The sequence below is a fragment of the Pteronotus mesoamericanus genome, unplaced genomic scaffold (assembly GCF_021234165.1).
Source record: "Pteronotus mesoamericanus isolate MK-2021 breed Mesoamerican mustached bat unplaced genomic scaffold, CSHL_Meso_final contig_105, whole genome shotgun sequence".
NCBI lineage: Eukaryota > Metazoa > Chordata > Mammalia > Chiroptera > Mormoopidae > Pteronotus > Pteronotus mesoamericanus.
In genome coordinates, this window is record NW_026555006.1 from 18,538,829 (window position 1) to 18,551,566 (window position 12,738).

Here is a 12,738-nt window from a genome sequence, read left to right on the forward strand (position 1 = left end):
TCTTTGGTATTCTGTTAAAGTACTCTAAAATGTACAGGGTAGGACAAAAGTAGGTTTATATTTGTTCATATAGAATATAATAATTAATAATAATATAATAAAGTGTTTCACATACTTACAACTATAAATCTACCTTTGTCCCGCACTGTATAAATTATACACATAAGATTATTTTCCTCTGCAATTATGTATCTTTAAAAAGAAACAGCTTGAGAGAGATATATAAATATGCATGCATACTATATGTATGAATTAACATCAGGTAGCTTAGATACATCCATATTTAAAATAGGCATGGTCACTTTCTATCAAACCCCTTGGATTTTTATTATCCCCTCCAATACTTCATCCATTTATACTGCCTCTCTGTCTCTTTCCCTTCCTTTCTTCTTCTTCTTCTTTTTTTTATTACATGCTTTCTCTAACACCTTAGCTAACACCCTTGACAAGAATGTTCTTACTTGCAGTATCTCTCTCTTACCTGCTGGCTCATTCTTTCTTAAAAGACATAACAGAAAACAAAAATAGGTAAAAAATAAAGGTCTTCTTTACCTTAAAACTTTAAAATACAGTTTTCTCCCTAATCCATAATACATATTCTTCCACTTACAATGGTCACAATTTTCCACAGTTCACTCTCAACCCTCTAGTTTGAATAAGCTATACACATTTTACAATTTTTTTCCCCTGTACTTGGAACCTGTCAACTTTAAAATAATTCAAGACCGAGTTGTTACAATACCTTAGCTGCTTTTAGTATTTAAAGAAGCTAACTACTTGAAACAAATGTAGTAGTACTACTTTCAGTTAATAATATAGTACTCTATTATTTGGCTAGAGCATTGAGAAAAATGTCACAATCTGATCCACTCCAAATCCAGTAAACTCTATAAAAAGTTTGTTTTAAAGTTAGAGACTCTAACTTTTCACAATTGTTTGCAGAGCTCTGATCGAGAATGCAAGCAGTATGTAGTGGGAAGAGCAATGGGGATGGAGTAAGAGGACTCAATCCCTGTCTCTACAATTTATAATATAATTTCTAAGCCTAGGTTTTTGAATGTTGAAAATGCGAATAGGCATTCCACTAATTTACAGAACTGTTGTGATGGCAAACTTTAAATGTAAAAGCATTTGAAGTTAAAAAAGAACCATATGGATTTTTTTTTTAAAAAGCTAAGGGATTTTTTTCCCCCAATAAGTGTACAACTGTGATGAGATAGGCCTTTTCTGGAAGAGAACCCCAAAGAGGACCAACATCACACAGGTAGAGAATTCATTGCTAGGACACAAGGCAATGAAGAACAGGTGATGCGAGGGAGAACTTTAAACGGAAGCTTCTACTCATCTGCCATTTTGATAACCTGCAAGTTTTCAAGAAAAATATTGTCATGAAAAACATGTTGAATGTGATGTGGAGGGCAAATAAATAAACAGGCAATTTTTTATTGAGTGGATTCATGAAGTGTTTGCCTTAAGTGCAAAGAAATACCTCTGGGAAAACAATCGCCAGTTGGGGCACTTTTTATAATGGACAATACTCCTCCCACCTGCAGGCTTGGAGGCCAGCTGGTATAGCTGTGCAGCTTCATCACTGTTAGGTTCTGCGACCAAATGTGACTCTCAGCCAGCCTATGGACCAACAGGCTATTTCTAATTTTAAGAAACTCTACAAAGACACTTGTTCAGAGGTGTTTTGAAATACCTTTGAAACTAATTTAACCCTCAGGGAGTTCTAGAAGGAACATTTTATATCCTCACTTGCTTTGAGCTCATAGACAAAGCATGGCGGGGAGGTGTCTTCCAAGACCATGCAATCAGCCTGGAGGAAACTATGGCCTCAGTCAGTTGCTGAAATAGACTTTGAGGGCTTTGAGGATGAGCCTCTGTCTGTTGTGGAGGACAGTGTGCCTTTGGGCAGGTCCATGGGCTTGGAGGCGGATGCTGATGACATGGAGGAGTAGGTGGAGGCCCACAACACTGAGCTGACCACCAAGGAACTCCCAGGCCTGCAGAGGGAGCAGCAACAGACGGCAGCTGAGGGTCTCTCTTCAGAAGACGAGATAAGGGAGGATATTCCTATTTCACTAATTAAGGAAATGCTTGGGAAATAAGGAGAAATACAAAGTTTTATTGAGAAATATCACTCTGACAAAGCAGTAGTAAACCAAGCAATAAAGTTGTTCAATGACTATGCAATGTTTCACTTCAGGCAAGAGTTAAAATGCAGGCAAAAACAATCATGATTGGATAGGTTTTTAGTGATACAGATGCCCAGTGAGCCTGCAGTAGGTTTTAGTGGAGCAAAGAGACAAAGGAGAAAAAGAACCCTATAGGAACAGTTACATGATGTTTTTTATGGAAAAGGACTCCCCTCCAAAACAGTAACACCCTCCTCTGCAAATTCAGTCATTAATAGCTCTCCACATTGAAGGTAAGTTCAAGTGTGTACATAAATTTTCATGTTTTTCTGTACATTTCATTTCCTTTCTGTTAAATTTTAATTTACATTTCCTGTCCTTTTTATGTTTCAAGTATTACAGATTAAATAGTACATTAGACATGTACTGTATATAAGAAAGGTTAAAAAGGGAATTATTTGGGGGTCTGGAACATATTACTTCAATTTATGTTATTTCTAATGGGAAAAAATGATTTGGTTTTCAAACAAATCACTTCTCTAACAGCATTCCAGAACAAATTAAGTTCGAGAACCAAGGTTCCACTGTACCGTTATTGAAAAATGGCAAAGACAAGCAGTCTTAACTATTCCTATCACAAGTAAAGGCTCCCGAAAATGTCAATTTGATTTATGTGGATTTAACTTATGAATTACTATTATAAATGACAAATAACTACTTCTGGTCAAGATGGAGGCATAGGCAACTATGCCTCACTTCCTTGGACAACCTTAGGAGGGTATACAACTACCTTCGAAACAAAAAACACCCAGAACTGCCAGAAAATAGAACTGTATGGAAGTCCGACAACCAACGATTTAAAGAAGAAACATTCATTCAGATGGGTAAGAAGGGGGGACACAAGGAGCCCGACGGAGAGGACGTGGCATGGCAGCTGTGAGGGCAGTGACCAGGCAGAGGCAAGTGGCCATCCGAATGGGCGGTCCCATATTAGGAATATGCGGGGAGCATGTCCCAGGCCAGACTGTGCAGCCCAGGGTTCCAGCACTGGGAAATTAAGTCTCATAACTCTTGGCTATAAAAAACACTGGAGATTGGGGCAGTGGAGGAAAATGCAGATTTATCAGGAGAGTCAGTTTAAAGGGCCCACAGCATCCTAGAACATACGCAAGCCCACCCACTCTGGGAATAACTACTAGGGAAACAGCTAGAGGGGCACCAGTCGCATAAATGACTCGAAGCGGGGTGAGTGCTGAACAAGCCTCCAGCAGTTAGGCAGCTGCACTCTCCCCTCTCAACCCCTCCCCCACATACAAAGCCACATGGCTGCCCCGCCTCAGCAATTACCTAAGGCTTCACCCCATACAACAGAACAGGTGCTCCAAGAAAGGGAGTCAAAGCAGCTCTACCTAATACCCAGAAATAAACACAAGGAGGCTGCCAAATTGAGAAGGCAAAGAAATATGGCTCAGATGAAAGAACAGAACAAAACCCCAGTACCTAGTAAAAGAACTAAGCAAAATGGAGACAGCCAACCTATCAGATGCAAAGTTTAAAACACTGGTGATAAGGATGTTTAGAGATCTCACCGAGTACAGCAAAAGCACATGGGAAGAAGTGAAGGATACACTAAGTGAAATAAAGAAAAACCCACAGGGAACCAACAGGTTGAGAAAGAGAAGGAAGTCAGGGTTCAAATCAATGAATTGGAACATACGGAAGAAATAAACAGTCAACCAGAACAGAATGAAGAAACATGAACTCACAAAAAATGAAGAGAGACTAAGAAGACTCCTGGACATCTCCAAACATGCCAACATTGGAATCATAGGGATGCCAGGAGAAGAGGAAGAGCAAGAAACTGAAAACTTATTTGAAAAAATAATGAAAGAAAACTTCCCTAATTTGGTGAAGGAAATAGACATACAAGTCCAGAAAGCATAGAGTCCCAAAAAATTTGGGCCCAAAGGGGAGCACACCAAGACACACTGTAATTAAATTGCCAAAAGTTAAAGATAAAAAGAGAATCTTAAAAGAAGCAAGAGAAAAAGCAGAGAGTAACCTACAAAGAAGTTCCCATAAGACTATCAGCTGGTATCTCAAAAGAAACTTTGCAGGCAAGAAGTCTTCAAAGTCATGAAAAGCAAGGAACTACCATACAATCAAGACTACTTTATCCAGCAAAACTATCATTAGAATGGAAGGGCAGATAAAGTCCTTCACAGAGAATGCAAAGCTAAAGGACTTCATCATCGCCAAGCTCTTATTATATGAAATGTTAAAGGCACTTAAGAAAAAGGAGATCAAAACTATGAACAGTAAAATGACAGCAAACTCACAACTATCAACAACTGAACCTAAAAAACAAAATCAAACTAACCAAAAAACCAGAATAGGAACAGGATCACAGATATTGAGATCATCTGGAGGGTTATCAGTGGGGAGGGGGAAAGGGAGAATGGGGGAAAAGGTACAGGGATTAAGCATAACTGGTAGGTACAAAATAGACAGAAGGATGTTAAGAACAGTATAGGAAATAGAGAAGCCAAAGAACTTATATGCACAACCCATGGACATGAACTAAGAGGGGGGACTGCTGGAGGGAAGTGGGGTACAGGGCAGATGGGGTCAAAGGGGGAAAAATTGGGACAACTATAATAGCAAAATCAATAAAATATACAAAAAATAAATTAAAAATACTATTAATCCAAAATAGAATATACAATTTTCCAAATTCACCTCAAAATGATCTGTAATCAACTGTATGAAATCACTTCTGTAACTTCCTTTACAAAAGGGGCATTTAAAAAAAAGAAGGCTTATATATGACTGGCAAAATAAAACTAAATAAAGTAAATAGTCTACAGCTAATACTCATTGTGGTATCAACCAAGAAATAGTAGCAGTTTGCCTTTAAACAAAATAATCAGTTTAATGATTTTAGACTCTAAACCAAAAACTCCAAGATTATTAAGTATACTTATTTAAAAGGTACTAAAATGTACCTTAAATATTTTTACCTGTTAATATCAGTCTACAGTACTTTAAATATGATGGTTCAATGGAAAATTTTAATAGAAGCACTAAATTTTAAACTTTTTTTTTTAAAAAAAGGATTCATAATTTAGGCCAAACTAGACTCTCTCTTGTCATTATTAATTATGAATCACGAGGAGGCTACAGCTATGACATAACCATATGTCATAGATAGAATCGCCTATGAAGAGGGAATAATCTCTTACTGAATGTTGAATGAATGAATAAAAATACAGCATAGCTCAAAATCTTAATCGATTTCTCAGGTATAAAATTTTATCACAATTTATAATACTTTCTTTTCCTCTTTTTGATATGCCAAAATACCTTTTTGGCGTTAATTATTTAGGAAGCTGCTAGACAGTAATGGCCTGGAGAAAATCTGATTAGATGCTATTGTTTGCATTTACTACCATAAAATCTATTATTTTACTTTCTGTAATTAACTACATTAAAATTTATTTTTCTAACTGTAGACTTATTTTGCTTAATGCACCAACTTCAAATTTATGTATTTTTGAAAATAGAGATTTACTTTTCATTCCACTTATTTCTGCTGGCAAATTCTTCAGTTGATTACTGGAAAGATTGAGTCGCACCAGGTTGGAGAGAGAAGAAAAACTAGCAGGAACAGTTGTGAGATGATTATTTGAAAGATCCTTTAAAAAGAGAGAGACAGAATGAATAAATGAACAAATAAATAAAAAAATAAATTGTCCCCAAAGGGTATTACAAATTTTTGCAAGAATTAAAATATTAAAAAAAAAAAAACAAAACCTATTTCAGAAATGATGTTTTGTAACCCTCATTCACTGACAATTTCACAAATCATTCATTACCTCAATATTCTGTAGGCCCACTACGTGCCCAATAATGTAGCAGAGAGAAATCACAATGAATTCTGACTTCAGAAAGTTTATATAAGGGTACCATTAATACTAAGTCATGCTATATCATGTATCCTGTTTTCAATTTCTAAAAAACCCATTTGTTTATCCAATATTTATTGAGTGCCTGTGATAAATAGGGCAAATTTTATGGGTAAACAATAATATGAAACAAAAAACAACTCTGTAAAAAAGGAAAATTCTTAAAAGAAAATAAGCTGAAAATACGGCCACTTTAACTTTTGAGAAGAAAATAGTCCTTGATTTTCTGCTGACCTCAGCAAGTCTTCTTTGACAAGTCCAGAAGTCCAATATACTACTGTTCATTCAAACTTGCTTAATTAGCCTTTATACCTCAATGTTTCTTTAAGTCATTGTTTCTGTTTTTTCTTTAAACAGTTATAAGAGAACTTTTTTAAAAAAACACTCCCCTTAAAAGTTATAAACCAGATAATTCTTCTTATAACATTTGAATTCAGTGTAAGTACTCTACTAGCTATCAGCAAACTGTTAGGTAAGGCCAGCAGTAACAATGAACAGAAAAAAAAAATAACGTAAAGGAACTGCTCTCTGAAGACTTTAATTGGTCTAATATGACACTACTGCATTCTGTAACTCTAAATAAATTAAGAAGATACAAAAAGGTAAAAATGCTAGATAAGCATTTTTCTCTGTATATTGTAAATAATGTATTATCATAATCTATAACATACAACATAGTAACCTACAATTCCAATACTCTAAGCTCTAAGAATTAACAGATTACTAATAAATAAATATTGTATAATATAAAAGTTACTGACACTAAATGCAATGTAGTATTCTGGATTGGGTCCTGGAACAAAAAAAAAGGACATTAGTGGAAAAACTGGGAAAATCTTGATAAAATCTGTACTTCAGTTAGTAATATTATATCACTATTCATTTCTTACTTTTTACAGATGTCGCATGGTTATGTAAAATGTTAACATTAGAAAACCTGGGCGAAGGAAGTGTTGAAACTCCGTGCTATCTTTACATTCCCATAAATCTAAAATTATTCCAAATAAAAAGCTTAAAATAAAAATGTTCACTAGAAAAGATATTAATTCACAAATTTATTTTAAAGAACCCAAATCAACAAATTACTAATAAACACTTAATTATTTTAATTAATAATTAGATATAAAATATAAGCATATAAATTAATCACTATTTATGCAGCCAATTCTTCAATAAATATTTATTTAGTACTATTATGCAAAGTAGCTTTTACATAGCCAAGAAATATTACCAGCATAAATCATTACAGATGCATATACTTTTTATTCATTTATTTATTTTGAAAATCCTCACCCAAGGATATGTTCCCTGATTTTTAGAGAAAGAGAAATGGAGGGGGAGACAAAGAAGGGGGGAGAAAGAAAGATAGAGACAGAGAGATAGAGAGAGAGAGAGAAAGAGAAACATCAATGTGAGAGAGAAACATTGGTTGCTTGCCCTCCCCACAACCAGGTATGGAACCCACAACCCAGGTATGTGCCCTGGCCTGGATCTAACCTGCAAGCTTTTGGTGGGCAGAACAACACTCCAACCAACGGAGCCATCCTGCCAGGACCAGATGCTTATACTTTTAATGTTTTAATATATTTTTGCTCACATTATGATTTATTTGATGCTGAGTCCTTAAGATCACAACTCTAAACTCAAATATCCTTTCATTATGCCACCTGTGATCTAGGAACTCATAAGGGGAATACTGGTAACTGCTGTAGTTAATTAGGTTTCCTTTCTACTACAGAATCTTTTTTAACAAACAATTCAATTATTATATTTACCACTAAATTTTATAAGAAAATCTAATGGTTCCCTCCTTTGCCATTCATTTCATCTACCTACGCCTTTTACTTTCCAAACCTTATCTCCAATCTAATCAGAATGAGAGACATGGAAGTTGAGGAAAGCATGTATTTTGACTTCAAACCCTAGAGCGGATAAAGGAAAATATCAAGAAGGATGTATTTACAGAAAAAAAGTAAAATAAGTACTTTTTCCTTTAATGAATAAATTTTGATGCTAAAATGACATAAAGGAGTTTTTCAAACATATAATAGGAAAAAGAAGAAGAATATAATATTAAATAACTATTGGAGTAGAGATTATTAGAACATTGGATCTAATACAGCTAAAGTCTTTCAGATAGGATATCTTACAGTGGAATGTTACTCCTTCAGTGGTAAAGTGGGGAAAAAAAAAAGATACACTTTGGAGTCAAACTGGCTCATGTTAAAACCCTGAATTTTTTACTTATTAGTTGAATGACTAATAAGTTCTCTCTTTTTTATAAGCCTAGTTTCTTATCTGGATTAGGGGAATAAAACCATGTACCTCACCATATGTAAAGCTTAAAACAAAGTACATACTGTTTTTATAATATGATTAAAATAATATTTACATTGCTTTACAGTTATGTTTATGTAAAATGTGACACAGATGTAATAAAAATTTTGCCAGATAATGCAGCCATTCTGAAAAAGAGAAGAAAAGGCAGGCCTTAAAGGGACTGATTATCTGGGTACTCAGGGGGGACACTCAGAGGACAGGAATGCTACAGAGCCTATTAAGGAAAGAGCAGAATGGGTATAGAAAAGCAAACTGGTATATGCTAAAGATACCTTTCCTCTAATTTGCTAAACCATAAGAGCATCTGAATAACAAAGTGTTCCTCATCACCCCTTTCCCCAACTCTATTCCTAAATTAAAACATTAGGTGATTTCATAAGAAAACATAAAAAAAAAAACAAATTGCTATTATTAATTTAATGATCTAACTAAAAGTCATAGTTTCTGATAATCTAGCCAAATAATCGGCTTCCCATTTTCTCAAGATTTCAATCATGTATCTAAATTATCAGCCTAATGAAAAATCCTATCAGCCCCAAATTATATAAAAATTAGAAAATCGTAACTCACCAAATCTTCTAAATTGAGAAGTTGTTCAAATCCCTCGGGTATGCAAGTTAGTTCATTATGCTGGAGATACAGGCCCTTCAGGTTTCTTAGATACGTAATTTCTTCAGGGAGTATTTTCAGTTTGTTATGGCTATTAATTAATAAAGTAAATGCTGAATAATTTGTTGACAACATATTAAATATTTATAAAGTTTTTATGCTAAAACTACATGGAATCCTTAAAGGTATGAAATATGGTTATTAATTTTAAAGTTTTCAAACTTCATATATAAAAGTATACACATTGAAATACTCATCTAAAGCAATCAAATTGAGGGTTTCAAAAGAAAGCAACAAAGAAATAAAGGGTTTTAACCAAATAAATAATTTGTGAAATTTGGTTGCTTTCTTATAATCAACTCTTTATTTTACATGTAATGTGAAAGGATACACTGGACTCAATATTTTACATCGTATCTAAGTTTTAGAATTTTGACAAGGATGTGCACCCACACACTAAAATGGAGTCACATCTTACATGGGAGTAATGTTTTAAACCTAGCACTCAAGACAAAAATAGCTATTTTGTCTCAGGGCTGGTCCTGTCAATTTGAATGTAATATGAAACTCCATTCTTCTTTGTACTTAGTTAACTTTTCAGCTCAGTCCTTTTATAGAGATATTTAACTTACTGGTTTACAAAAATTCCCAAGCCACTAAGGATGACAGACTCCTTGATAATTGAGAGATGATTTAACTTGTTCCCAGATTTATCTCAACTATTCACTTAGGAATGCCACCCTATTTTCATGTCAAATACAATTATTTAACAAAAAATGGAGAAATGTAAAAGGGATAACTAACAATAACCTTAAATTATATTAAAATATAACTACTTAGAACAAAAATGCCAAAAGATGTGTTCTAAATAAGAACCACTAAATACTGTCAAAAATTGGTTACTATTGTTTTATGTAATTTAAATCTTTGTATATTTGACAGGGATCTAGTTGGCCAGAGTTGATATTCTAGCTATACAAGTCTTGTCCAGAAAGTATCCAGCTAAAAAGAGCCATTTACTGAAGAAGGTACAAGACACAAGAAATATTGTACAGAGGACAATGATGCCTCAGTCCCCTTCAAAGTAGGCACTTTGGGACCTCATACAGTTCTCTCAATCTCCATCAGCTGACCTGTTGTATTTTCCTGAATCTCATCAACAGTCTAAAATCTCTTCCCTTTCAAAGGTCATTTTAGTTCTGGGAAAAGCCAGAAGTCACAGGGCACCAAATCCGGGCTACAGTTTATCTGAGTCAGCTGGGTGATTTGATGTTTCACCAAAAAATTCTGCACGAGACCATGATGCAAGAACGGGCGTGTTGTCATGATGAAGCTGCCAATCACCAGTTGCCCATAGCTGAAGCCTTCTGAATCATCCACATAGTTTCCTCAAAGGAATGTTCAAACTTAATGCAAAATTTGTTGTAGGCTCATTGCTCTAATCACCTATTCATTTCAAATGCAATAGCCATACAAAGCTCACTCAACGATGACTACTGCCCCCCCCTCAACTAGTACAGTGAAGTCATTGTTGTTCACACATGCGCATTCCAGTCCACTCTCCTTGGCGCCAGGTTACATCAATGTCGTGCAAACAGTTCTCATTATATTAACAATGACTGGACTTTTTCTGGACAGACCTCGTATACTTCCTCCATTTCCTTTTGTCATGTCTTATTTCCTCCACTCTAATGAACCCGTTGGAAGCCAAAGCTAAAACCACACGTACTCCTTTCTCCCTCACCTCTGCTTCTCACTATTCCCTATTCTTGCTTTTGCAGGCCACATCCATGCCTTTGACTTGTAAGGAGAAGTTCTAATATAGTTTTAGACAATTAGCACCTTTTTTGTGTATAGATATTTTTCTCGATTTATCGTGACTTTTAGTTTTTCACAGGATGAGGACTGTTATTTGAGGTACTGGTTTTCCTTAAACCAGTTAACAAACCATAAAAGAGACTTGGCTGTGCTATGTTAAATAGACCTATAACTATATCTATTTTATAAACCATAGTTTTCAAATTGTTTTGAATACTTAAACCTTTTAGTTTTTTCTCCTAAACGAAATCTTCCCTAACTCATTTTCCCCTAATCTGTGTATATATAACATATAAGGCAGTTACTCTCTCTTGAAAATCTGGATGTGTAATGAAGAGCCACCCACTTTCCCATATACCTACCAATGAGTACCAGAAGCATATCATTAGAACCCCAGGAGTCCTCAGAAAAGATTAAATACCACTAATACCAAAACCATAAAATGTTTCATGGTTAACAAAAAAATTTTATTCAATTTCTTCCTATTTATTAATACTTATTCTTTATAATAACAAAGTAACTTAAAACTTGATATCAACACAGAGGTTTTCTAAAATAACCATGTAAAACTGTTTCATAAAAATAAAACAAAAGTATTTCTTAGTTCTGGCCAGTGTGGCTCAGTTGGTTGGGGAGTTGCCCATGGACCAAAAGGTCACAGGTTTGATCTCAGTCAGTGCACATACCCAGGTTGCAGGTTCAATCCCCTGCTGGAGAATGTGTGAGAAGGAAACTAATTGACGTTTCTCTCTCACATCAATGTATCTCTCTTTTATCTCTCCCCCTGCTGCCACCCCTCCTCTTGCTCACTCCCTCCAACTCTAAAAAGCAATGAAAAAAAAAAATCTCAGGTGAGGATTAAAAAAAAGTATTTTTAAAAAATCAAGTGGACTAAAATTTGTAAAACAAACAAAAAAAAAAAAAGTAGGTAATTCCTAAAAACAACACCACCACCACCACCCCTGAGAATTAAAACATACTATTTTTATTCTGCTTTAACCACTTCCTGATTTAATACAAAAATACTTTCCAGGATTAGAAAAAAATTTCTTTAAATATTAGATATAAGTTTAAATTTTACCTGACATTAAGTTTCTGAAGATTTTCTAATTCTCTTATAGCAGAAGGAAGAGACGTCAGCTGATTGTCATGTATCTAAAAGTCATTAAAAGAGTCAATATCTTAGTCTTTTAATTAACCTTATGTTAGCTTTTTCACTGTACACAATTCTTCAACAATAATCCCGTTCTTCTAATTCAATAGCATCAAGTTGGGATTGGTAATTTGTTCTGTGTATAGAAAAGGAAAAGGAGTTTGAAGTTGATCACTGCTGTTCAGATATCATGAAGTTATGTCATCATTATTAAGTATTACAATTAAAAAAAAACTTCACCTCACCAAGTGGAATTTCAATCTCAAATAAGAGATGGGAGAGTTAGAAACTAACAATAGCCTTCTGACGTATACAAAAAATAAGTGAGATGGGGGTGTAGGACTTCTCTCATGTTCCCAAAAGAATCATACTGTTTTCAAGGTACAAGGAACTTTAGAGAACACCTAAGCCAATCCATTCATTTTACAAATGAAAAATAAAAATAAAAATAAAAACTTCTCTAGAAATTTGACTAGATCTAACTTTTCAGACATGAATTGGAATATATTTGATGTTCTTAAGTAAAGGACATAGAAGTATGTTGATTATAAACTACACACACTTTATCACATGACATGGCAACAAGAGACTAAAAGGTAGTCCCTGAATACATACAAAAAAAATTTAAATCCAATAATTTAAGTCAATGTTGAAGGAAAGTTAAATTAATCTTAAGTACAATTGAGTTGACCCTTGAAGAACATGGGCTTGAACT

General features: G+C 34.5%; 1 protein-coding gene across 1 annotated transcript in view; it reads right to left on the reverse strand.

Annotated features, from left to right (window-relative positions):
• LRRC40 (leucine rich repeat containing 40) overlaps positions 1 to 12,738 on the reverse strand; it is a 39,477-nt gene that overhangs the window by 23,548 nt on the left and 3,191 nt on the right. The window contains exons 3-5 of the mRNA XM_054574580.1: positions 11,952 to 12,025; positions 9,014 to 9,143; positions 5,710 to 5,833 (exon numbers count right to left, since the gene is read on the reverse strand). Of these exons, the coding sequence (XP_054430555.1) occupies positions 5,710 to 5,833; positions 9,014 to 9,143; positions 11,952 to 12,025 (328 nt within the window). The remainder of the gene's footprint in view (positions 1 to 5,709; positions 5,834 to 9,013; positions 9,144 to 11,951; positions 12,026 to 12,738) is intronic.